The 24,888-nt window shown below is 45.1% G+C and overlaps 1 protein-coding gene across 5 annotated transcripts in view; it reads right to left on the bottom strand.

Moving 5' to 3' along the window:
• STAT1 (signal transducer and activator of transcription 1) overlaps positions 1–24,888 on the bottom strand; it is a 1,320,138-nt gene that overhangs the window by 10,124 nt on the left and 1,285,126 nt on the right. For all 5 annotated transcript variants that reach the window (XM_056535944.1, XM_056535945.1, XM_056535942.1 and 2 more), the window contains one exon: positions 15,474–15,573. In XM_056535944.1, coding sequence (XP_056391919.1) covers positions 15,474–15,573 — 100 coding nt within the window. The remainder of the gene's footprint in view (positions 1–15,473; positions 15,574–24,888) is intronic.

The raw sequence follows: 24,888 nt of genomic DNA, 5'->3' as shown, positions 1-24,888 counted from the left end.
CCTCTCTAACTGCACTTCGGAAATTCTTCTTGGATTACCGTGGCTTCAACGCTAATCCCCTACCCTCGATTGGACCACCGGGGAAATCAAGAACTGGGGTACCTCTTGCCACAAGAACTGTCTTAAACCTGCTCCCTGTGCTGTCAGTCAAGACCCTGTGGTTCCTCCGTTATCTGGTCTCCCCAAGGCCTATCTGGATTATGCTGATGTTTTTTGCAATAAACAAGCAGAGACTTTGCCTCCTCACAGGCCTTATGACTGTCCTATTGACCTCTTCCCTGGTACTACTCCACCCCGGGGCAGAATCTATCCTCTGTCTGCTCTGGAAACACAAGCCATGTCGGAGTACATCCAAGAGAATTTAAAAAAGGGGTTCATCCGCAAATCTTCCTCCTCTGCCGGAGCTGGATTTTTTTTTGTTTCCAAAAAAGACGGCTCCCTACGCCCTTGCATTGATTACCGCGGACTTAATAAAATCACTGTAAAAAAAACGCTATCCGCTACCTCTTATCTCAGAACTCTTTGACCACCTACGAGGCGCCCACATCTTTACAAAGCTGGACTTAAGAGGTTTATATAATCTCATCCACATCAGGGAGGGGGACGAGTGGAATACAGCATTTAACACCAGAGATGGACACTTTGAATATCTGGTTATGCCCTTTTGGCTTTGCAACGCCCCTGCTGTCTTCCAAGACTTTGTAAATGAAATCTTTTGTGATCTTCTATATACCTGTGTTGTGGTTTACCTAGACGATATTCAGATTTTTTCTGCTAACCTAGAAGAACACCACCAGCATGTCCGCATGGTTCTTCAGAGACTTCGGGACAATCAATTATATGCCAAAATGGAAAAATGTCTCTTTGAATGTCAATCTCTTCCCTTCCTAGGATACTTAGTCTCTGGCCAGGGACTACAAATGGACCCAGATAAACTATCAGCCGTATTGGATTGGCTACGCCCCTCCGGACTCCGTGCTATCCAACGTTTTTTGGGGTTTGCCAATCATTACAGACAATTTATTCCGCACTTTTCCACTATTGTGGCTCCTATCGTGGCCCTAACCAAGAAAAACGCCAACCCTAAGTCCTGGCCTCCTCAAGCGGAAGACGCATTCAATCATCTCAAGACTGCCTTTTCTTCTGCTCCCGTACTCTCCAGACCTGACCCATCTAGGCCCTTCTCGTTGGAGGTAGACACCTCCTCGGTGGGAGCTGGAGCAGTACTCCTACAAAAAAATTCTTCCGGGCATGCTGTTACTTGTGGTTTCTTTTCTAGGACCTTCTCTCCGGCGGAGAAAAACTACTCCATTGGTGATCGAGAACTACTGGCCATAAAATTATCGCTTGAGGAATGGAGGCACCTACTGGAAGGATCCAAATATCCAGTTATTATATACACTGATCACAAAAATCTCTCTTATCTTCAGTCTGCCCAACGGCTGAACCCTCGCCAGGCTAGGTGGTCGTTGTTCTTTGCCCGTTTTAACTTTGAAATTCATTTTCGCCCTGCTGACAAGAACATTAGGGCTGATGCCCTCTCTCGTTCATCAGATGCCTCTGAAGTGGAAGCTTCCCCGCAACACATTCTTCCTCCAGACTGTCTGATGTCCTCTTCTCCAGCTTCCATCAGACAAACTCCTCCAGGGAAGACCTTCGTCTCTCCACGCCAGCGCCTCAGGATTCTCAAGTGGGGACACTCCTCACACCTCGCAGGCCATGCTGGCATAAAAAATCCATCCTGCTCATCTCTCGATTTTATTGGTGGCCTACCCTGGAAGCTGATGTTGTTGATTTCGTGCGGGCTTGTACAGTCTGTGCCCGGGACAAAACCCCTCGCCAGAAACCTGCTGGACTCCTCCATCCTCTGCCTGTTCCTGAACGACCATGGTCTCAGATTGGCATGGACTTTATTACTGACTTACCTTTATCCCATGGCAACACAGTTATTTGGGTGGTCGTTGATCGATTCTCCAAGATGGCACATTTTATCCCTCTTCCAGGTCTTCCTTCTGCGCCCCAGTTCGCGAAACAATTTTTTATACACATTTTTCGCCTCCACGGGCTGCCCACGCCTCGGATAGAGGCGTTCAATTTGTGTCTAAATTCTGGAGGGCCCTCTGTAATCAGCTCAAAATCAAGTTAAATTTCTCATCTTCTTATCACCCCCAATCCAATGGGCAAGTAGAAAGAATTAATCAGGTTCTGGGTGATTATTTGCGACATTTTGTTTCCTCCCGCCAGGATGACTGGGCAGATCTTCTACCATGGGCCGAATTCTCGTACAATTTCAGAGTCTCCGAATCTTCTGCTAAATCCCCATTCTTCGTGGTGTACGGCCGTCACCCTCTTCCCCCCCTTCCCACTCCCATGCCCTCTGGTCTGCCCGCTGTTGATGAGGTGACTCGGGAACTCTCCACCATATGGAAAGAGACTCAAAATTCTCTCTTACAGGCTTCATCCCGGATGAAAAAACATGCCGATAAGAAAAGAAGAATTCCCCCCATTTTTTTCTCCCGGAGACAAAGTATGGCTCTCCGCCAAGTATGTCCGCTTTCGTGTCCCCAGTTATAAACTGGGACCATGTTATCTTGGTCCTTTCAAAATCCAGTGCCAGATCAACCCTGTCTCTTACAAACTCCTTCTTCCTCCTTCTCTCCGTATTCCCAATGCTTTCCATGTCTCTCTCCTTAAACCACTCATCCTTAACCGTTTCTCTCCCAAAGTTGTTTCTCCCACTCCAGTTTCCTGTTCCTCTGACGTTTTTTCTGTGAAAGAAATCCTGGCATCCAAGACGGTCAGAGGTAAAAAAAAATTTTTGGGTAGATTGGGAGAATTGCGGCCCAGAGGAGAGATCATGGGAACCTGAGGACAACATCCTGGACAAAAATCTTATCCTCAAATTCTCAGGTTCCAAAAAGAGTGGAGACCCAAGGGGGGGGGGGGGTACTGTTACGCTGAGCGCTCCAGGTCCCTGCTCCTCCCCGGAGCGCTCACAGCGTGCTCTTATTCGCAGCGCCCCGGTCAGACTTGCCAACCGGGTGCGCTGCGATAATACTCCCAGTCGGGATGCGATTCGCGATGCGGGACGCGCCTGCTCGCGATGCGCATCTCGACTCGCTTACCAGACTCGTTCCCCGTCTGTGATGACCCGGCGCGCGCGGCCCCGCTCCTTAGGGCGCGCGCGCGCCGGGTCCTTGCGATATAAAGGGCCGGTGCGCCACTGATTGGCGCATGAGGTTTTAATCAGTACTTTCACCTGTGCACTTCGCTACTTATACCTCACTTCCCCTGCACTCCCTCGCCGGATCTTGTTGCCATTGTGCCAGTGAAAGCGTTTCCTTGTGTGTTCCTAGCCTGTGTTCCAGACCTCCTGCCTTTGCCCCTGACTACGATCCTTGCTGCCTGCCCTGACCTTCTGCTACGTCCGACCTCGCTTTTGTCTACTCCCTTGTACCGCGCTTATCTCAGCAGTCAGAGAGGTTGAGCCGTTGCTGGTGGATACGACCTGGTTGCTACCGCCGCTGCAAGACAATCCCGCTTTGCGGCGGGCTCTGGTGAATACCAGTAGCAACTTAGAACCGATCCACCGAAACGGTCCACGCCAATCCCTCTCTGGCACAGAGGATCCACCTCCAGCCAGCCGAATCGTGACAGCCGCATTAGTGAACACCGCTGTACAATCCGGAATATGAAAGCTACAGCGATACAGAGTCAAACAGAGGTAACTAATAAATTTGGAGAAACAGGAGTGGCTAAGCATTTCACCGAATTCGGGCACCAAGCCAGTGAATTATGGTGGATGGTAATAGAAGAAATTGAAGGGGTATCTGAAGAAAGTATAAAAAAGAGATTGTTACAGAGAGAAGTTTTTTGGATTAAAACATTAAATTCATTGACCCCAGATTAGATCAATAAAATTTGTAACTTTGAAGTATTCCTTTGAATGAACATCTATATATTCATAGGCGTGCGCACAGGGTGTGCCGGGTGTGCACAGGCACACCCTAATCACCGCGGCCGCAGCCCGCTGCTGCAGGACTTTTTTTTTTCCTCACTACTAAACCCCAGCCCCACCGGACATCCCCGACATCACCAGCCGGAGGACGGGGGATAGAGCGGCCGGAGGACGGGGGATAGAGCGGCCGGAGCCGCAAATTAAAAAAAAATGCATTTTTAAACATCCGGTGTGCCCTGAAACACTTTCAGGGCACACCGGATGTTTAACCCCTTAAGGACCAAGGGCGTACAGGTACGCCTTTGCTCCCTGGTACTTAAGGACCAAGGGCGTACCTGTACACCCGTGGGAATTTCGGTCCCCGCCGCGCGCCGGGCGGGGATCGCGCCGGGGTGACTGCTGATATCTATCAGCAGGCATCCCGCGCAAATGCCCAGGGGGGTCATTAGACCCCCCCATGTCGGCGATCGGCGCAAATCGCAAGTGAATTCACACTTGCGATTTGCGCCGATTCCGGGTCATACGGGTCTATGGTGACCCGGTGACCCGGAATAGAAGGGGGATCGCGGGTGTCCTAGACACCCACGATCCCCCTGTAGCGATAGGAGTGAGGTGGCAGGGTTGCCACCCCTCCTATCTCTGCTATTGGTGGTCTAGACGCGACCACCAATAGCAGATCGGGGGGGCGGAGGGGTTTACTTTCGGTTTCCCCCGTCCTACCCTCCCACAATAGGCGGGGCAGGACGGGGAAACCGACAGGGACCGGCGCGGAAGATCCACTTACCCATTGGCGACGGCAGCGTCGACGATCAGCGGCGGCAGCGGGCGACAATCGGCGGAAGAAGAGGACCGCGACGTAGCTCCCTGGATACAACAAAAGTCGGTGAGTTACTTAGCAACATCTGGAGGGCTACAGTCTGAGACCACTATAGTGGTCTCTAAACTGTAACCCTCCAGATGTTGCAAAACTACAACTCCCAGCATGCCCAGAGAGCTGTTTAGGCTTGCTGGGAGTTGCAGTTTTGCAACAGCTGGAGGTCTACAGTTTGAGACCACTGCAAAGTGATCTCTATACTGTGCACCTCCAGATGTTGCAAAACTACAACTCAATTTAGCCAAACAACAAAACAGCAAAACAATACGTGCCGTATGTAGGTCCTGGGGGTACCGATATATAGCCAAAAACAAAGAGACCCACAATACTAATATTATTTCAAAAAGTATAACAATCTTTATTAGACAATAAAAAACAAACAATTTAAAAATAGTAAAAGGCAGAGGATGACCTTACGCAGGAGACAACAAGTGCCAGTGGACCTGGTATGGGCGATATAGGCATTCAGTCAAGAACATACATAATGTAAGACTGGCACGCCTGCACACTTATGATATCGTAACAATAGATATAATATCTAACATACATTGATGTAACATAGGGAGCAGCAATGCAATATAACAAACATAAATAGGGACCCAAGATGGGTAATACCTAAAAAGACTACCTGTCATATACCCAAAGGCCAGGAACACCTTGGGTGTTGGTGCTTGGTGTTCCTGGCCTTTGGGTATATGACAGGTAGTCTTTTTAGGTATTACCCATCTTGGGTCCCTATTTATGTTTGTTATATTGCATTGCTGCTCCCTATGTTACATCAATGTATGTTAGATATTATATCTATTGTTACGATATCATAAGTGTGCAGCCGTGCCAGTCTTACATTATGTATGTTCTTGACTGAATGCCTATATCGCCCATACCAGGTCCACTGGCACTTGTTGTCTCCTGCGTAAGGTCATCCTCTGCCTTTTACTATTTTTAAATTGTTTGTTTTTTATTGTCTAATAAAGATTGTTATACTTTTTGAAATAATATTAGTATTGTAGGTCTCTTTGTTTTTGGCTATAAAACTACAACTCCCAGCATTGCCAGACAGCAGTTTGCTGTCTGGGCATGCTGGGAGTTGTAGTTTTGCAACATCTGGAGGTCCACAGTTTGGAGACCACTGTGCAGTGGTCTCTAAACTATAGCTCTACAGATGTTGCAAAACTGCAACTCCCAGCAAGCCTAAACAGCAAACAACTGTCTCTGCATGCTGGGAGTTGTAGTTGCGATCCCTCCAGCTGTTGCATAACTACATCTCCCAGCATGCCTTTCGGCGATCAGTACATGCTGGGAGTTGAAGTTTTGCAACAGCTGGAGGCACACTGTTTGGAAAATATTGAGTTAGGTAACAGAACCTAACTGAAGGTTTTCCAACCAGCGTGCCTCCAGCTGTTGCAAAAGTACAACTCCCAGCATGCACGGTCTGTCAGTACATGCTGGGAGTTGTAGTTTTTATACAGCTGGAGGTTTGCCCCCCCATGTGAACGTACAGGGTACATTCACACTGGCGGGTTTACAGTAAGTTTTCTGCTTCAAGTTTGGGCTGTCGCAAATTTTTCACCGCAGCGCAAACTCCTAGTGGTAAATTCACTGTAAACCCGCCAGTGTGAATGTACCCTAAAAACACTACACTTACACATAATAAAGAGTAAAACACTACATATACACCCCCTTACACTGTCCCCCTAATAAAAAATAAAAAACGTATTGTACGGCAGTGTTTCCAAAACAGAGCCTCCAGCTGTTGGAAAACAACAACTCCCAGCATTTCCGGACAGCCACTGACTGTCCAGGCATGCTGGGAGTTTAGCAACAGCTGGAGGCACCCTGTTTGGGAATCACTGTCGTAGAATACCCCTATGTCCACCCCTGTGCAATCCCTAATTTAGTCCTCAAATGCGCATGGCGCTCTCTCACTTTGGAGCCCTGTCGTATTTCAAGGAAACAGTTTAGTGCCACATATGGGGTATCTCCGTACTCGGGAGAAATTGCGTTACTAATTTTGGGGGCTTTTTTTCCTTTTACCCCTTATGAAAAAGAAAAGTTGGGGTCTACACCAGCCTGTTAGTGTAAAAAAATAATTTTTTTTACACTAACATGCTGGTGTTGTCCTTTACTTTTTATTTTCACGGGAGGTAAAAGGAAAAAAAGACCCCCAAAATTTGTAACGCAATTTCTCCTGAGTACGGAGATACCCCATATGTGGGCGTAAAATGCTCTGCGGACGCACAACAAGGCTCAGGAGTGAGAGCGCACCATGTACATTTGAGGCCTAAATTGGTGATTTGCACAGGGGTGGCTGATTTTACAGTGGTTCTGACATAAACACAAAACAATAAATACCCACATGTGACCCCATTTTGGAAACGACACCCCTCACGGAACGTAACAAGGGGTATAGTGAGCCTGAACACCCCACAGGTGTTTGACAAATTTTCATTAAAGTTGGATGGGAAAATGAAAAAAAAAATTTTTTTCACTAAAATGCTGGTGTCACCCTAAATTTTTCATTTTCACAAGGGAAAATAAAAAAAAGCCCCCCAAAATTTGTAACCCAATTTCTTCTGAGTAAGAGCATACCCCATATGTGGATGTAAAGTGCTCTATGGGTGCACTACAATGCTCAGAAGAGAAGGAGCACCATTGGGATTTTGAAGAGAAAATTTGTCCGGAATTGAAGGCCACTTGTGTTTACAAAGCCCCCATGGTACCAGAACAATGGACCCCCCCCATATGTGACCCCATTTTGGAAACTACACCCCTCATGTAATGTAATAAGGGGCGCAGTGAGCATTTACGCCCCACAGGTGTCTGACAGATTTTTGGAACAGTGATCCGTGAAAATGAAAAATGTAATTTTCCATTTGCACAGCCCACTGTTCCAAAGATCTGTCAAACGCCAGTGGGGTGTAAATGCTCACTGCACCACTTATTAAATTCTGTGAGGGGTGTAGTTTCCAAAATGGGGTCACATGTGGGGGGAGGTCCACTGTTCTGGCACCACGGGGGGCTTTGTAAATGCACATGGCCCCTGACTACCATTCCAAACAAATTCTCTTTCCAAAAGCTCAATGGTGCTCCTCCTCTTCTGAGCATTGTAGTTTGCCCGTAGTGCACTTCAGGTCCACTTATGGGGTACCTCCATACTCAGAAGAGATGGGGTTACAAATTTTGGGGGGTATATTCTGCTATTAACCCTTGCAAAAATGTGAAATTTGGGGGGAAACACACATTTTAGTGAAAAAAATAATTTTTTTTACATATGCAAAAGTCGTGAAACCCGTGTGGGGTATTAAGGCTCACTTTATTCCTTGTTACTTTCCTCAAGGGGTCTAGTTTCCAAAATGGTATGCCATGTGTTTTTTTTTTTTTTTGCTGTTCTGGCACCATAGGGGCTTCCTAAATGCGACATGCCCCCCGAGCAAAATTTGCTCTCAAAAAGTCAAATATCACTCCTTCTCTTCGGAGCATTGTAGTTCGCCCGTAATGCACTTCATGCCAACTTATGGGGTGCCTCCATACTCAGAAGAGATGGGGTTACAAATTTTGGGGGGTATTTTCTGCTATTAAATGTGAAATTTGGTGGAAACACACATTTTAGTGAAATTTTTTTTTATTTTTTTTACATATGCAAAAGTCGTGAAACACCTGTGGGGTATTAAGGCTCACTTTATTCCTTGTTACGTTCCCCAAGGGGTCTAGTTTCCAAAATGGTATGCCATGCGGGTTATTTTTTGCTGTTCTGGCACCATAGGGGCTTCCTAAATGCAACATGCCCCCCAAAAACCATTTCTGAAAAACGTACTCTCCAAAATCCCCTTGTCGCTCCTTCGCTTCTGAGCCCTCTACTGCGCCCACTGAACACTTTACATAAACATATGAGGTATGTGCTTACTCGAGAGAAATTGGGCTACAAATACAAGTATACATTTTCTCCTTTTACCCCTTGTAAAAATTCAAAAATTGGGTTTACAAGAACATGCAAGTGTAAAAAATAAAGATTGTCAATTTTCTCCTTCACTTGCTGCTATTCCTGTGAAACACAGAAAGGGTTAAAACACTTACTGATTGTCATTTTGAATACTTTGGGGGGTGTAGTTTTTATAATGGGGTCATTTGTGGGGTATTTCTAAAGGGAAGACCCTTCAAATCCACTTCAAACCTGAACTGGTCTCTGAAAAAAAGCGAGGTTCAAAATTTTGTGAAAAATTGGAAAAGTGCTGCTGAACTTTGAAGCCCTCTGTGTCTTCCAAAAGTAAAAACACATCAATTTTATGATGCAAACATAAAGTAGACATATTGGAAATGTGAATAAAATAAAAAAATATTTTGAATATCCATTTTCCTTACAAGCAGAGAGCTTCAAAGTTAGAAAAATGCTAAATTTTCTAATTTTTCATCAAATTTTGGGATTTTTCACCAAGAAAGGATGCAAGTTACCACAAAATTTTACCACTATGTTAAAGTAGAATATGTCACGAAAAAACAATCTCGGAATCAGATTGATAACTAAAAGCATTCCAGAGTTATTAATGTTTAAAGTGACAGTGGTCAGATGTGCAAAAAACGCTCTGGTCCTAAGGTGTAAAATGGCCTGGTCCTTAAGGGGTTTAAAATGCATTTTTTTTTTTAATTTGCGGCTCCGGCCGCTCTATCCCCCGTCCTCCGGCCGCTCTATCCCCCCTTCCTCCGGCCGCTCTATCCCTCCTTCCTCCGGCCGCTCTATCCCCCCTTCCTCTGGGCCACTCTTTTCCCCTTCCTCCGGGCCGCTCCTCCCCCTTCCCCGGCCGCGCACACTGCTGCGCTAACTGCAGACGCAGGGGCTGCCCTGCAGCTGCGCACGTCTGCTTCCACCTCCTGGGATGATCCTGGCCGCAACTCCTGGTACCGTGTGTCCATTCCTCGGCATGAGGAAGAAGTGGGCGATGGTGCAAAGTGTGCAGCAGATGGGATGGGATGCCCGGCCTCTGACCCCAACATGGCTGCCGCAGGTGAGAAAAGTGCACAGACCGAGGACGGGAGGGGGGTGGGATGTATGGTGTGTGTAATATGTATGTATGGTGTGTATTATGTATGTATGTATGATGTGTGTAATATGTATGTATGGTGTGTATTATGTATGTATGGTGTGTGTAATATGTATGTATGGTGTGTGTAATATGTATGTATGGTGTGTATTATATGTATGTATGGTGTGTATTATGTATGTATGGTGTGTGTAATATGTATGTATGGTGTGTGTAATATGTATGTATGGTGTGTGTATTATGTATGTATGGTGTGTGTAATATGTATGTATGGTGTGTATTATATGTATGTATGGTGTGTGTAATATGTATGTATGGTGTGTATTATATGTATGTATGGTGTGTGTAATATGTATGTATGGTGTGTGTAATATGTATGTATGGTGTGTGTATTATGTATGTATGGTGTGTGTAATATGTATGTATGGTGTGTATTATATGTATGTATGGTGTGTGTAATATGTATGTATGGTGTATATTATGTATGTATGTATGTATGATGTGTGTAATATGTATGTATGGTGTGTGTATTATGTATGTATATATGGTCTGTATTATGTATGTATGTATGATGTGTGTAATATGTATGTATGGTGTGTATTATATGTATGTATGGTGTGTATTATGTATGTATGGTGTGTGTAATATGTATGGTGTGTATTATGGATGTATTATGGATGTATGCTGTATTATGTATGATGTGTGCATGTGTATATTATGTATGTATGTATGTATTATATATGTATGATGTTTGTATTTATGCATTATGTATGTATAATATATATATATATATATATATATATATATATATATATACATAATGCATAAATACAAACATCATACACATATAATACATACATAATACATACATATGCACACCATACATAACACATACACAAATCCATTATATATACATACACATCATACATACATAAATACATAATACATACACACATTATACATACAGAACATACAGTACATACATATCATATATATGTTATGTATGTACTGTATGTTATGTATGATGTATTTATGTATGATGTGTACATGTATATATTATGGATATGTGTATGTATTATGTATGGTGTGCATACATAATATGTGTGGGCACTGGTGTCGCGGTGGTGGTGGTCACCGCCCGGTGCTACACCATTTTATGCTAGGGACGTTAGGGACCCACTCTAAATAGGTGGCCTTGATGTGGCGAGTGGGCTTGTACTTTTTGATCAAAAATGTATACTAACAACCTGTTAGTTTTTGATATTATGCTGAGAAGCAATCAGATCATTATACAAGATTGTAGATGTGCACCATGTCTGTTTTCTACCCGAATTCACACTGTGTTTTCTATCCCCTCCTTTTTTTTTTGTTTGAACATGTGCTGCTCTCTTCCCCACCCCCTCAGCCCAACCCTATATAAGTAGTAGTTAGCTACACAGGGGCCATTTCTTTCCTAGCAGCCTCCCAGTCTGACTGGGAGAGCATGGTAAGTGAGCTATTACACCTTGTTCACACTGGTGTGGTGCTGTGCGGCGTCCGTTGCTGCCGTGGCGCCGTGTCTGCGGGGAGGTGCGACCCATAGATTGGTTTGAGTGGCATTGGGGCCGCTCTGCCAGTGGGTTGTTTCCCCCCCCGTGGGCACTGGTGTCGCGGCGGTGGTGGTCGCCGCCTGGTGCTACGCCATTTTATGCTAGGGACGTTAGGGACCCACTCTAAATAGGTGGGCTTGTACTTTTTGATCAAAAATGTATACTAACAACCTGTTAGTTTTTGATATTATGCTGAGAAGCAATCAGATCATTATACAAGATTGTAGATGTGCACCATGTCTGTTTTCTACCCGAATTCACACTGTGTTTTCTATCCCCTCCTTTTTTTTTTGTTTGAACATGTGCTGCACTCTTCCCCACCCCCTCAGCCCAACCCTATATAAGTAGTAGTTAGCTACACAGGGGCCATTTCTTTCCTAGCAGCCTCCCAGTCTGACTGGGAGAGCATGGTAAGTGAGCTATTACACCTTGTTCACACTGGTGTGGTGCTGTGCGGCGTCCGTTGCTGCCGTGGCGCCGTGTCTGCAGGGTGGTGCGACCCATAGACTGGTTTGAGTGGCATTGGGGCCGCTCTGCCAGTGGGTCGTTTCCCCCCCCGTGGGCACTGGTGTCGCGGCGGTGGTGGTCGCCGCCCGGTGCTACGCCATTTTATGCTAGGGACGTTAGGGACCCACTCTAAATAGGTGGCCTTGATGTGGCGAGTGGGCTTGTACTTTTTGATCAAAAATGTATACTAACAACCTGTTAGTTTTTGAAATTATGCTGAGAAGCAATCAGATCATTATACAAGATTGTAGATGTGCACCATGTCTGTTTTCTACCCGTATTCACGCATATGTATTATCTATGTATGATGTATGCATGTATTATATATGTATGATGTTTGTATGCATATAGTATGTATTTATGCATTATGTATGTATGTGTGTGTGTATATATATATATATATATATATATATATATATGTGTGTGTGTGTAGGTTATGCATGTATGATGTGTGTATGTATGTATGACGTATGTATATATGTATTATGAATCAGAACAAAAGAAAAAATAAAGTTTCCTCCAGCTCTTCCAAGGATAACGGTGCATGTAGTATTAAACCATCAAACCTTTAATCTGTATACATTAAAAATAGAAAAAGGTGGACATCATAAAAGAAAAGTGAAACTCCAGTGCGTTTTGGGCTACATATAGCCATGATTAAGAGCTACATTTTGCTCAAAACGTGTTGGAGTTTTGCTTCTCTTTTATGATTGATGTCCACCTTTTTCTATTTTTAATGCATACAGATTAATGACCAGTGACAGGTAGCTACTACAAAGGCTAATAAAGGTATGGGATCCATTAAGAGAATTTGAAAACATTTGTTTTCCACTGGAGTACCCCTTTAAGTGTTTTTAAGGCTCATGACAAGAACATTGTTTTGCCTCTGTATAAGTCAGACCACACACAAAGTATTTTGTCAAATTTCGGGCACCTTTATATAAGGAGACTTTTTTTTTATACAGTCATGTATTTGTTCTGATATTTTGAGTCAGGGATGGGGCAATTGGCATCTGCCTCTTAAGGTTTTTTTCCCCTTCCTCTGGATCAACACAGTAGGGTTATAGGCTGAGCTTGTTGGATTCTTGTCTTTTTTCAACCTCATAAACTATGATGTAATATGTGTGGTTTACAGGGGTGTATCTAGGTCTCCAAAAACCCCAGGGCTAAAGCACATAGCCCCTAGCATGTCCTTACCACACCGTATGTCACTCCCCTAACCACACCCTTAGCCACACCCATGCACACCCAGCCTTCTTTTTCAATATTCTCACTAATACCAGCGGTACAGTTTCGTTGCACTCTTACTCTCAGATCTCAGCATGTACAGGCTACCTGAGTATGTACATGTTGTCTGCAAGGGATAGTGTAATAGCTACAACCACACTCCTATCAACCACATGCAACCTGTAAATACTCAGGAAGAATGTACATACTAAGAACTGAAAGTCATTGATGCTCATTTTCCTCCTGAGGATGTTGCTATTGCAACAAAACCTTCAGAGGGGGCATTGTGGTTAAGTTTTTAACTAAGCAGCATTGTGTGTGTTCCTCTTTCCAGTGAGCACTGCAGGCCATTGGACTTTTGAATGTGTTACATTAGTAGGGAACATACCCAGTGATAACAAGTACCGTATATATGACTGACATCACATACAGTGTTTGCACCTTTTAAGTTTTGTACTATATTTAGTTTATTCTTATTATTTATTCTGTTAGTATTGACAGGCTTAATAAAAAGCTATGTTTATTTTTTTTTTTTTTTGGGGGGGGGGGGGGGGGGGGGGTTGGGGGGGAGGGACTAATAATAAAAGGTCTGTGACCCTGGGAATTATGTCCATGTCTTTTGGTTTGTATATGAATATAACCCTACTACACACTGCACACCCGAATATAAGCTTGCCACACACTGTACCCTCTTAACATAATCTTGCCACACACTGCTCCCTGAATATAATACTGCCACACACTGCACCCCTGCATATAATACAAGCATATACCTTCTTCTCAGTTTGTCTGAATCCAACCCCTGTACTATCCCCTCAACTGACCCCTCCCTCCTCACCCAGACCCATTTTTTCCCCTACACCCCTCTACCACCCCCAGACCCCTCTGTCCAAGTCCTCTGTCTCTACCTTACAGACATCTTTTGTCTCCTCCAGACTCAGCTGTCCTCCTCCCACACCTCTTTTTCTCACCCTTACAGACTACTCTGCCCCCCCCCCCTGCTACCCGAGAAGGGGTTACTATTAAAGCCCAACACACGTTTAGCTCAGTCTTACAGTCTTGTTTGATTTGAATTTGCCCCTCCATTTAGTTTGAAATTGAAATGTGAAGTTCTTCACATTACATAGCTTTACATCCTCCTGAGCATGCACTCCAATGGAACATGTAACACATTTTTATGTCCGAGCACTGACAGTCTGACCCCTTCAACCACTGCAATACTAGCAGAACTCATACATCTATTTCCTAAAGAAAACCTCTGCATATGACTCTAAGCATGTGCAACTTGAATGCGACAAGGCGTGTTCTGAGTGGAATCTGTACTGGGAAATATTGTCTTGCCCAACATTCTGCAAGTCAGTTTCAGGGTGTTTTTTTATTTTTATAGGCTAGGCCAACTTCATGAAAAAGAATGTTTTTTCAGATCCTCAGAGAGTTCTTTGCCATGAGGTGCCATGTGGAACTTCATGACCAGTAGAATAAAGTGATAACACCAAATTTAATACACCTGGCCCCTATTCACACCTGAGAACTTGCAACACTAACAATGACACAGGGGAGGGTAAATGGATAATTGGGCCCAATTAGGACATTTCCGCTTAGGGGTGTACTCACTTTTGTTGCCAAGGTTTAGACATTAATAGCTGTATATTAAGTTATATTGTGGGGGCAGCAAAATTAAACCCTGTTATACAGGCTGTCATTCACTACTTTACATTGTAGCAGATTGTCATTTCTTCAGTGTTGTCACGAGAAAAGATATAAAAAATATTTACAAAAATGTAAGGGTGGACTCACGTGAGGTACTGTGAAATTTGCATTTTTTAATAGCACTCTGACTGCCTTGCCTTAAAGCGGTTTTCTGGGGAAAATTCTTATTGCACTATTGTCACCAGCCTGCCTAATAAAACAATTAAAACTTACTTTCTTCTGCTCCAATGTAGGGAATAGTATCAGGGTGCCCCGTCTGTAGCTTTTGGAACTGACAGTGCCACTTGCCAATCAATGGCCAAGACAGGACACCACTGTGGCAACAACTCTGGCTGGCTCCGGAGGAGATGCAGACTATCCAGAGATGGGGCGCCCTGATACCGGAGGTTATGAGGGAGCGGAGAAGGTAAGTTTAAGATTTGATTGTTTTATTAGGCAAGCTGGGGACAGTAGTGCAATAAAAAAATTCCACCAGATAACCCCTTAAATAACATTCCTTAGGAAAAAAAACAAAAGGAAAAAAACAAACAAAAAAACAATAGAAACAGAGAATTTTGATATACATAACATACAATTTCAAATTCGGCAGGTCCAACAAGCTTGGTTAGATCATCATATTCATCTGGTGACATCGGCAAAAGTGATTCTGCAGTCTGAAGACGGGAAGGATGTCTAAGAAAATAAACAAACAATTAGCTATATTAAACTAGAACCTTTTGATGTGTTTAATTCAAGAAAATGGATTAGATATCGGACAACCTTATACATCACGACATCACACACCAATCAAGCATGGCAATCGTTAGTTCCAACCTAGTTTATTGTTATATGTGTTAGGCTTAATTAGCCGTATATGTGGGAGGGGCAACTCATTCACGCTGCACTCACCGGCAGCAGTTGACGTCTTGCTCAATTATGTCTAATGTGGCGGAAGCTCTGATTCAGATTCAGCTACTCGGCAGCATTCAGCAGCAGGTATAAGAGATAGCATTCAGGAGCCAGTGAAGTCCACGAGAAGAACGGAGCTTGTGAACATCAGCTGGTATAGCATGCAGCATCAGCCGGTAGCATGCAGGTTATATCTTCCAGCGGCAGGGGGTGATGGCAGGGACACCACATTAACTAGGGGCTTTGGCTGTCATGGTTACAGGCAGTCTGCGGGCTTTAGGTTATAAGCAAGCAGGCTTAATGGGGTACTCCGGTGCTTAAACATCTTATCCCCTATCCAAAGGGGACCCCCGTGATCTTGCACGCCGCACCCCGTTTATAATCAGTCCCCGGAGTGTGTTCGCTCCGGGTCTGATTACCGACGACCACAGGGCCGGTGGCGTGTGACGACACGCCTCCGCCCCCGTGTGACGTCATGCTCCGACCCTCAATGCAAGCCTATGGGAGGGCGCGTGATAGCTGTCTAAGCGCCGGAGTACCCCTTTAATGGCTGGTATAGCTGTATTTCTTTAGGGGCTTTGGCTGTCTGGCCATGCTGGGAGTTGTGGTTTTGCAACAGCTAGAGGCACACTGGTTGAGAAACACTGGCCTAGGCTCTTATTCAGCTAATAGAGAGCTCCTACAGGCAGGGGTTTCATCTGCTGGAGGAGGTTTGGTTTTACTTGTGGAATCATGAGAGGGCATAACTTTCCGTGTCGGTGCAGTTTTTGACAGTTTCAAATTAGGTGCCAGTAATCTTTGCATCACTTGCTGCTTTGTATTCAGCTGTTAAGTTCTACTGCAGCCAGCTGAGCCCCCTTAAATATTGCAGTGTTGGACAAGCTCAGTCTCTGAGAGTATGTCTTCACCCTTTCAGTGCTTGGATATGCATATGTGTATGCATAATCATCTCATATGTTACTACAATGACATTATTACCTTGCTATGCATACATCACCTTTCCATTTATACATTACTACACCAGGCATATGTTACTTTACCTACTTTACAATGCTGTTGGATACACTTTGCATACAGCACCATGCCTAGTATGTGTGTCACTGTGCATTACATGCGTCACTGTGCATTATATGCATCACTATGCTATTACATGTAGGTAAAGATTTGGCACTCTCTGTTTCAATTAGTGGTGCTGGAATAGGGTCCCAATCCTTCATCAAATGTAGAAATAAATACCTTTCTTACACACTTTCCACCCCTATGCATACAAGATACAGGGGATCATCAGCAGACACAGGCCGTTACTTCATAGAGCCTACCCTAATGTTCCTGAATTTAAAGAACCATTTTTACCTTGTTTCAAAAGACCCCCCAACCTTCGAGACAGTTTGATCAGAGCCGACATTGGCAGCAGTCGTACCCCAAATCAAACCAAACTCTCATTGCCCAAACAAGGTACTTTTCCATGTCTTCATTGCGTACAATGTAATAGCATCACCAAAGGTAATAAAGTGTACCACCCACTTTCAGGTAAACCGTACCCCATTAAAGTTTTTTTTACATGTGATTCATACTTTGTTGTTTACATCATTAAATGCCCGTGCGGTCTCGGGTATGTTGGCGAGACTACCCAGCATATCCGAGACCGCATCTCTCAACACAAATCCAAAATTAGAAGGAAGAACACCCTATTGCCAATTCCCTATCATTTCATCACTGCAGGACATACTATTGCACAGCTACTATTCCAGGTCATTGAACAGATCCCAAAACCATGCAGAGGTGGCAACAGAAAAAACGAAGAGGCATATTGGATACATACCCTACAAACCTTGGAACCCTTAGGCCTTAATAGGGAATACGATATTACACAAATGACATAGTCGTGTATTATGTAATATTTTAATTTTTTTTCTACAACCATTAACAATCCTATTATTCCTTTTTAGGCCACTTGAGATGGCCATCCTCTGACCACCGTATCCTTTTCTTCATCACTATTATTAGCTTCTTCCCACCTCTTATCCAATTATCACTACTATCCTTTCCAATTTCCCTTCCCCGCTCTAAATGGGTCTGTCCACCCATGTTGCCCTATCTCTCTATCTTATTGTTTCATAATTTCTTCTGACATTTCTTTATCAGTCCAGTGTTATCTACAATGCTCATTTTATTTCATTTTTTCATTTATTCTCCCTTATACTTTCTTTTCTACTTTTCCTATCTCTACACATACATATGTTATCACATCACATTTTTCAATTCTGGCCACTTCTAACTCTATTCTCATATTATCATATATCCTATAACCCACACATTCCATTTTTCTGGCCATTTCGATCTCTATTGCCATATATTCTATATCCACATTGATATAACCCACATATACCATTTTTCTATGTCATTCCCCAATTTTCTCAAAAGACCCAGACAAACCATGTTATAGTCACATCACACTTATCTATCCCAGTTTTCCCCCTTTTTTTCCCTCCTTGTTACGCCGAGCGCTCCGGGTCCCCGTTCTTCCCCGGAGCGCTCGCCTCATTCTCGTTGCTGCAGCGCCCCGGTCAGATCCACTGACCGGGTGCGCTGCGGTACCGCCTCCAGCCGGGATGCGATTCGCGATGCGGGTGGCGCCCGCTCGCGATGCGCACCCCGGTCCCCGTACCTGACTCGCTCTCCGTCGGTCCTGTCCCGGCGCGCGCGGCTCCGCTCCCTAGGGCGCGCGCGCGCCGGGTCTCTGCGATTTAAAGGGCCAGTGCACCAATGTTGGTGCCTGGCCCAATCTTCCCAATTACCAATTAGTGTGATCACCTGTGCACTTCCCTATATTACCTCACTTCCCCTGCACTCCCTGGCCGGATCTTGTTGCATTAGTGCCTAGTGAAAGCGTTCCCTTGTCTGTTCCTAGCCCGTGTTCCTGACCTCCTGCCGTTGCCCCTGACTACGATCCTTGCCGCCTGCCCTCGACCTTCTGCTACGTCCGACCTTGCTTCTGCCTACTCCCTTGTACCTCGCCTATCTTCAGCAGTCAGAGAGGTGAGCCGTTGCTAGTGGATACGACCTGGTCACTACCGCCGCAGCAAGACCATCCCGCTTTGCGGCGGGCTCTGGTGAAAACCTGTAGTGGCTTAGAACCGGTCCACTAGCGCGGTCCTCGCCAATCCCTCTCTGGCACAGAGGATCCACCTCCTGCCAGCCGGCATCGTGACAGTAGATCCGGCCATGGATCCCGCTGAAGATCCTACACTGGTCGCCCAGCTAGCCCTAAAGATCGCTCAACGAGATCAACAGCTGGCATACTTGACCTCCGAGGCACTGCGTCTTCAGTCACAGATACAGCAGCTGCAGCCGCAGATACAGCAACTTCAATCACAGCTACAGCTGCAACTACCTCCGCCGGCTCCTGCAACTCCTCCGCAGCAACCGGCCGTTCCTAACCCCTGCTTGTCCCTGCCGGACAAATTTGGCGTAAAGATCGCCCAACGAGATCAACAGCTGGCATACTTGATCTCCGAGACACAGCGTCATCAGTCACAGATACAGCAGCTGCTGCCGCAGATACAGCAACTTCAGTCACAGCTACAGCTGCAACAACTATCTCCTCCGCCGGCTCCTGCAACTCCTCCGCAGCAACCGGCCGTTCTTAACCCCTGCTTGTCCCTGCCGGACAAATTTGATGGGGACCGCAATGATTCTGCCACAGCCACAGTCCAGTCCTTCTTCGCTGAGGTCCGTGGTGTCTTCGAGGAGCCTGCCCGAGCTTCTTCTGCCGAGATTGCCCTGCTGAACCTGGCCCAGGGTGTTTCTTCCGTTGGCGAGTACGCCATTCAGTTCCGTGCTCTTGCTTACGAGTTGTCCTGGAATAGTGAGGTTCTCTGCGCGACCTTTAAAAAAGGCCTATCCAGCAACATTAAAGATGTTCTGGCCGCACGAGAGACTCCTGCTGACCTACATGAACTCATTCATCTTGCCACTCGCATTGACATGCGTTCTTCCGGATGGCGTCTGGAGCTCCGCCTGGATATGGACTTTGTTCGCACGAAGCGTTTTTTCTCCCCGGCTCCTCTCTCCTCTGGTCCTCTGCAATCCGTTCCTGTGCTTCCCGCCGCGGAGGCTATGCAAGTTGACCGGTCTCGCTTGACACCTCAAGAGAGGACACGACGCCGCATGGAGAATCTTTGCCTGTACTATGCCGGTACCGAACACTTCCTGAAGGATTGTCCTACCCGTCCTCCCCGCCTGGAAAGACGTACGCTGACTCCGCACAAAGGTGACACAGTTCTTGATGTCAACTCTGCTTCTCCACGCCTTACTGTGCCTGTGCGGATATCTGCCTCTACATTCTCCTTCTCTACCATGGTCTTCTTGGATTCCGGATCTGCAGGAAAATTTTTTTTGGCCTCTCTTATCAACAGGTTCTACGTCCCTGTGACCAGTCTCGCCAGACCCCTCTACATCTATTGTTTTAACAATAAAAGATTGGACTGTCTCGTGCGTTTCCGCACAGAACCCCTCCTAATGTGCATCGGACCTCATCTCGGAAAAATTAAGTTTTTTTTCCTCAGGTTCTTTGGCCCCAAGAAGAGGGGGAGACCCAAGGGGGGGGGTACTGTTACGCCGAGCGCTCCGGGTCCCCGTTCTTCCCCGGAGCGCTCGCCTCATTCTCGTTGCTGCAGCGCCCCGGTCAGATCCACTGACCGGGTGCGCTGCGGTACCGCCTCCAGCCGGGATGCGATTCGCGATGCGGGTGGCGCCCGCTCGCGATGCGCACCCCGGTCCCCGTACCTGACTCGCTCTCCGTCGGTCCTGTCCCGGCGCGCGCGGCTCCGCTCCCTAGGGCGCGCGCGCGCCGGGTCTCTGCGATTTAAAGGGCCAGTGCACCAATGTTGGTGCCTGGCCCAATCTTCCCAATTACCAATTAGTGTGATCACCTGTGCACTTCCCTATATTACCTCACTTCCCCTGCACTCCCTGGCCGGATCTTGTTGCATTAGTGCCTAGTGAAAGCGTTCCCTTGTCTGTTCCTAGCCCGTGTTCCTGACCTCCTGCCGTTGCCCCTGACTACGATCCTTGCCGCCTGCCCTCGACCTTCTGCTACGTCCGACCTTGCTTCTGCCTACTCCCTTGTACCTCGCCTATCTTCAGCAGTCAGAGAGGTGAGCCGTTGCTAGTGGATACGACCTGGTCACTACCGCCGCAGCAAGACCATCCCGCTTTGCGGCGGGCTCTGGTGAAAACCTGTAGTGGCTTAGAACCGGTCCACTAGCGCGGTCCTCGCCAATCCCTCTCTGGCACAGAGGATCCACCTCCTGCCAGCCGGCATCGTGACACTCCTCTTCTCCCTTTTCCTATAGTAGCCTTATTACACTCACATAAGTCATACATACTTCAATCATACACTTTACATCTTAACTATTTATCCATCTTTTCTACTAATTTCTCATATTTGCTCTCTTTTCCATGTTCTCTTATCATTCTATTGCATCATTTCTCCCTTTGTGCCTCTTCTGGCACCTTTTTCAGGTCATGTGATGTCCCGTGGAACGCATACTTGCGTTCCACGCGATATTCGCATCTCACATGCGCATGATATGATCCATTAGGACCAATACATGGAGGGTTGATTAACCTATTTACCAAAAGATCACCAAAAGGGTGATCCACTAATACCCTAAATTTACCATATATTATATCTTTATTGCAATTGTAATTAAACACACAAAAAGAAAAGGATTAAAAACATCAGTGTGTCTCTCTTCCCATCTGAATTGATTGTGTTACCGCCACTCCGGCTTCAAAGGGTCACTAATATATCTGTGTGTACCTGCAGTGTGCACACAGTTATGGGAAGGACAATCACTGATTTAAAATCAATTTGCAGCCCCCTCGACATGTTTCGCCGCTTCACACGGCTTTGTCAAGAGGTAATTGGGCACTGCAGAGGTAACAGCATGATGCGCATTTTCCTCTGGCCCTTTCCGAATGTAGAGCACAGACATAACGGAAGTGGGCTCCCGTCACGTCCGGTCGGGACGCCATTTGAACACGGACCTCCTCATCTTTCTCACCTCACACCATGCGATTTTCTGATCACATTGCACCGTTCTATCTTCCTGGCTTAAGGCCATACTGCACCCGCCTCTGCAGCAATCTATATGTGAGTATTTTATATTAGTCAGTGTGAATTTGTGTTCCTGTGCATTTTCCTTATCTTTGTTTACAGATGCCTCCATGTTGCTCCACTACAACCTCTTTTGTGCTGCAATATGTATGCCCTTACATACATTGTATACATTTGTGGCTGGTTCTCTTTATAAAAGTCATGTGCCTGTTTGTTCCTTTTTTTTCTGCTTGCATATTATGTGCTAGACTCTATATATAATACACAGGATCACTGGTGAGACTTGTTCATTTTACTTGATACCTATTGCCCTTATATATTTACTTTGTTACCATACTTACCTGACTCCACCACCGTAATTTTCTGTAATGATTCTGCTTTATATTTGCCCATTATTGCACAATAGACTATGGATATTGCCTGAATATACACACGTGTTTATGCATGGATATATATATATATGTACATGTATATGTGTATATATAACAGCACAGTGACACATGTAATAGCATAGTGACACATATAATGCACAGTGACACATGTAATAGCATAGTGACTCATGTAATGCACAGTGGCACATGTAATAGCATAGTGGCACATGTAATAGCATAGTGACACATGTGATGCACTGTCACACATGTAATAACATAGTGATGCATATAATGCATAGTGACACATGTAATAGCATAGTGATGAATATAATTCTGTATATATATGGAAGAAGGAGCTGACATTGGCCAGGTCAGTGCTGGTAACACATCATATAATGTATTGAACTGGCTTAATGTAGAGATGGTACATGGTAAGTTAAGTAAAGTAAATGTAAGCAAATCTCCAGGGCCGGATGGACTACACCCAAGAGTTCTTAGAGAGGTAAGTTCAGTAATATCTGTACCCTTAGAGATTCTCTGGTGTCTGGTATTGTGCCAAGGGACTGGCGCAAGGCTAATGTGGTACCAATCTTCAAGAAGGGCTCTAGGTCTTCGCCAGGCAATTATAGACCGGTAAGTCTAACGTGCATTGTGGGTAAATTGTTTGAAGGACTTATAAGGGATTACATACAGGAATACATAGGGGATAATAGTATTATAAGTGATAGCCAGCATGGGTTTACTAAGGATAGAAGTTGTCAAACCAATCTAATTTGCTTTTATGAAGAGGTGAGTAGAAGCCTTGACAGAGGAATGGCTGTGGATATAGTGTTTCTGGATTTTGCCAAAGCGTTTGATACTGTCCCTCACAGACGTCTGACAGGTAAGTTAAGGTCCTTGGGCTTGGAAACTTTAGTTTGTAACTGGATTGAACACTGGCTCATGGATCGTACCCAGAGAGTGGTGGTCAATGATTCGTACTCTGATTGGTCCCCGGTTATTAGTGGTGTACCCCAAGGTTCAGTACTGGGCCCGCTGCTGTTTAATTTATTTATCAATGATATAGAGGATGGTATTAACAGCTCTGTTTCTATCTTTGCAGATGACACCAAGCTTTGAAGCACGGTACAGTCTATAGAGGATGTGCATAAGTTACAAGATGACTTGGATAGACTAAGTGTCTGGGCATCCACTTGGCAAATGAGGTTCAATGTGGATAAATGTAAAGTTATGCATCTGGGTACTAATAACCTGCATGCGTCGTATGTCGTAGGGGGGATTAAACTGGCAGAGTCACTGGTAGAGAAGGATCTGGGTGTACTTGTAGATCACAGACTACAGAATAGCATGCAATGTCAGGCTGCTGCTTCCAAAGCCGGCAGGATATTGTCATGTATCAAAAGAGGCATGGACTCAAGGGACAGGGACATAATACTCCCCCTTTATAAAGCATTGGTACGGCCTCACCTGGAATATGCTGTTCAGTTTTGGTCGCCTGTTCATAAAAGGGACACTGCGGAGTTGGAAAGGGTGCAGAGACGCGCGACTAAACTAATATGGGGCATGGAACATCTTAGCTATGAGGAGCGATTAAAGGAGTTACAATTGTTTAGTCTTGAGAAGAGACGTTTAAGGGGGGATATGATAAACGTATATAAGTATATAAATGGCCCATACAAAAAACATGGAGAAAAACTGTTCCAGGTTAAACCCCCCCAAAGGACGAGGGGGCACTCCCTCCGTCTGGAGAAGAAAAGGTTTAGTCTAAAGGGGCGACGCGCCTTCTTTACCGTGAGGACTGTGAATTTATGGAACGGTCTACCTCAGGAACTGGTCACAGCAGGAACAATTAACAGCTTTAAAACAGGGTTAGATACATTCCTGGAACAAAATAACATTAATGCTTATGCAGAATTATAAAACTACATCCCTTTCCCTTATCGTCTTACACCCTTCCCTTCAATTCCCTGGTTGGACTTGATGGACGTATGTCTTTTTTCAACCATACTAACTATGTAACTATGTAACTATGTAATGCACCTTAACGCATGTAATAACATAGTGATGCATGTAATAACATAGTGACACATGTAATAGCATAGTGACGCATGTAATGCACAGTGACACATGTAATAGCATAGTGAAGCATGTAATGCACAGTGGCACATGTAATAGCATAGTGACGCATATAATGCACAGTGACACATGTAATAGCATAGTGACTCATGCTATGCACAGTGACACATGTAATAACATAGTGATGCATATAATGCATAGTGACACATGTAATAGCATAGTGACACATGTAATGCACAGTGACACATGTAATAGCATAGTGAAGCATGTAATGCACAGTGACACATGTAATAGCATAGTGACGCATATAATGCACAGTGACACATGTAATAGCATAGTGACTCATGCAATGCACAGTGACACATGTAATAACATAGTGATGCATATAATGCATAGTGACACATGTAATAGCATAGTGAAGCATATAATGCACAGTGACACATGTAATAACATAGTGATGCATTTAACCCCTTAAGGACACAGCCCATTTTCACCTCTAGGACGCAGCCCTTTTTTGCACATCTGACC

The sequence above is a fragment of the Hyla sarda genome, chromosome 8 (genome assembly GCF_029499605.1).
Source record: "Hyla sarda isolate aHylSar1 chromosome 8, aHylSar1.hap1, whole genome shotgun sequence".
In the NCBI taxonomy this organism is placed as follows: Eukaryota; Metazoa; Chordata; class Amphibia; order Anura; family Hylidae; genus Hyla; species Hyla sarda.
The sequence above is the reverse complement of the archived record's forward strand: the minus strand, read 5'-3'. Positions and strand labels throughout refer to the sequence as shown.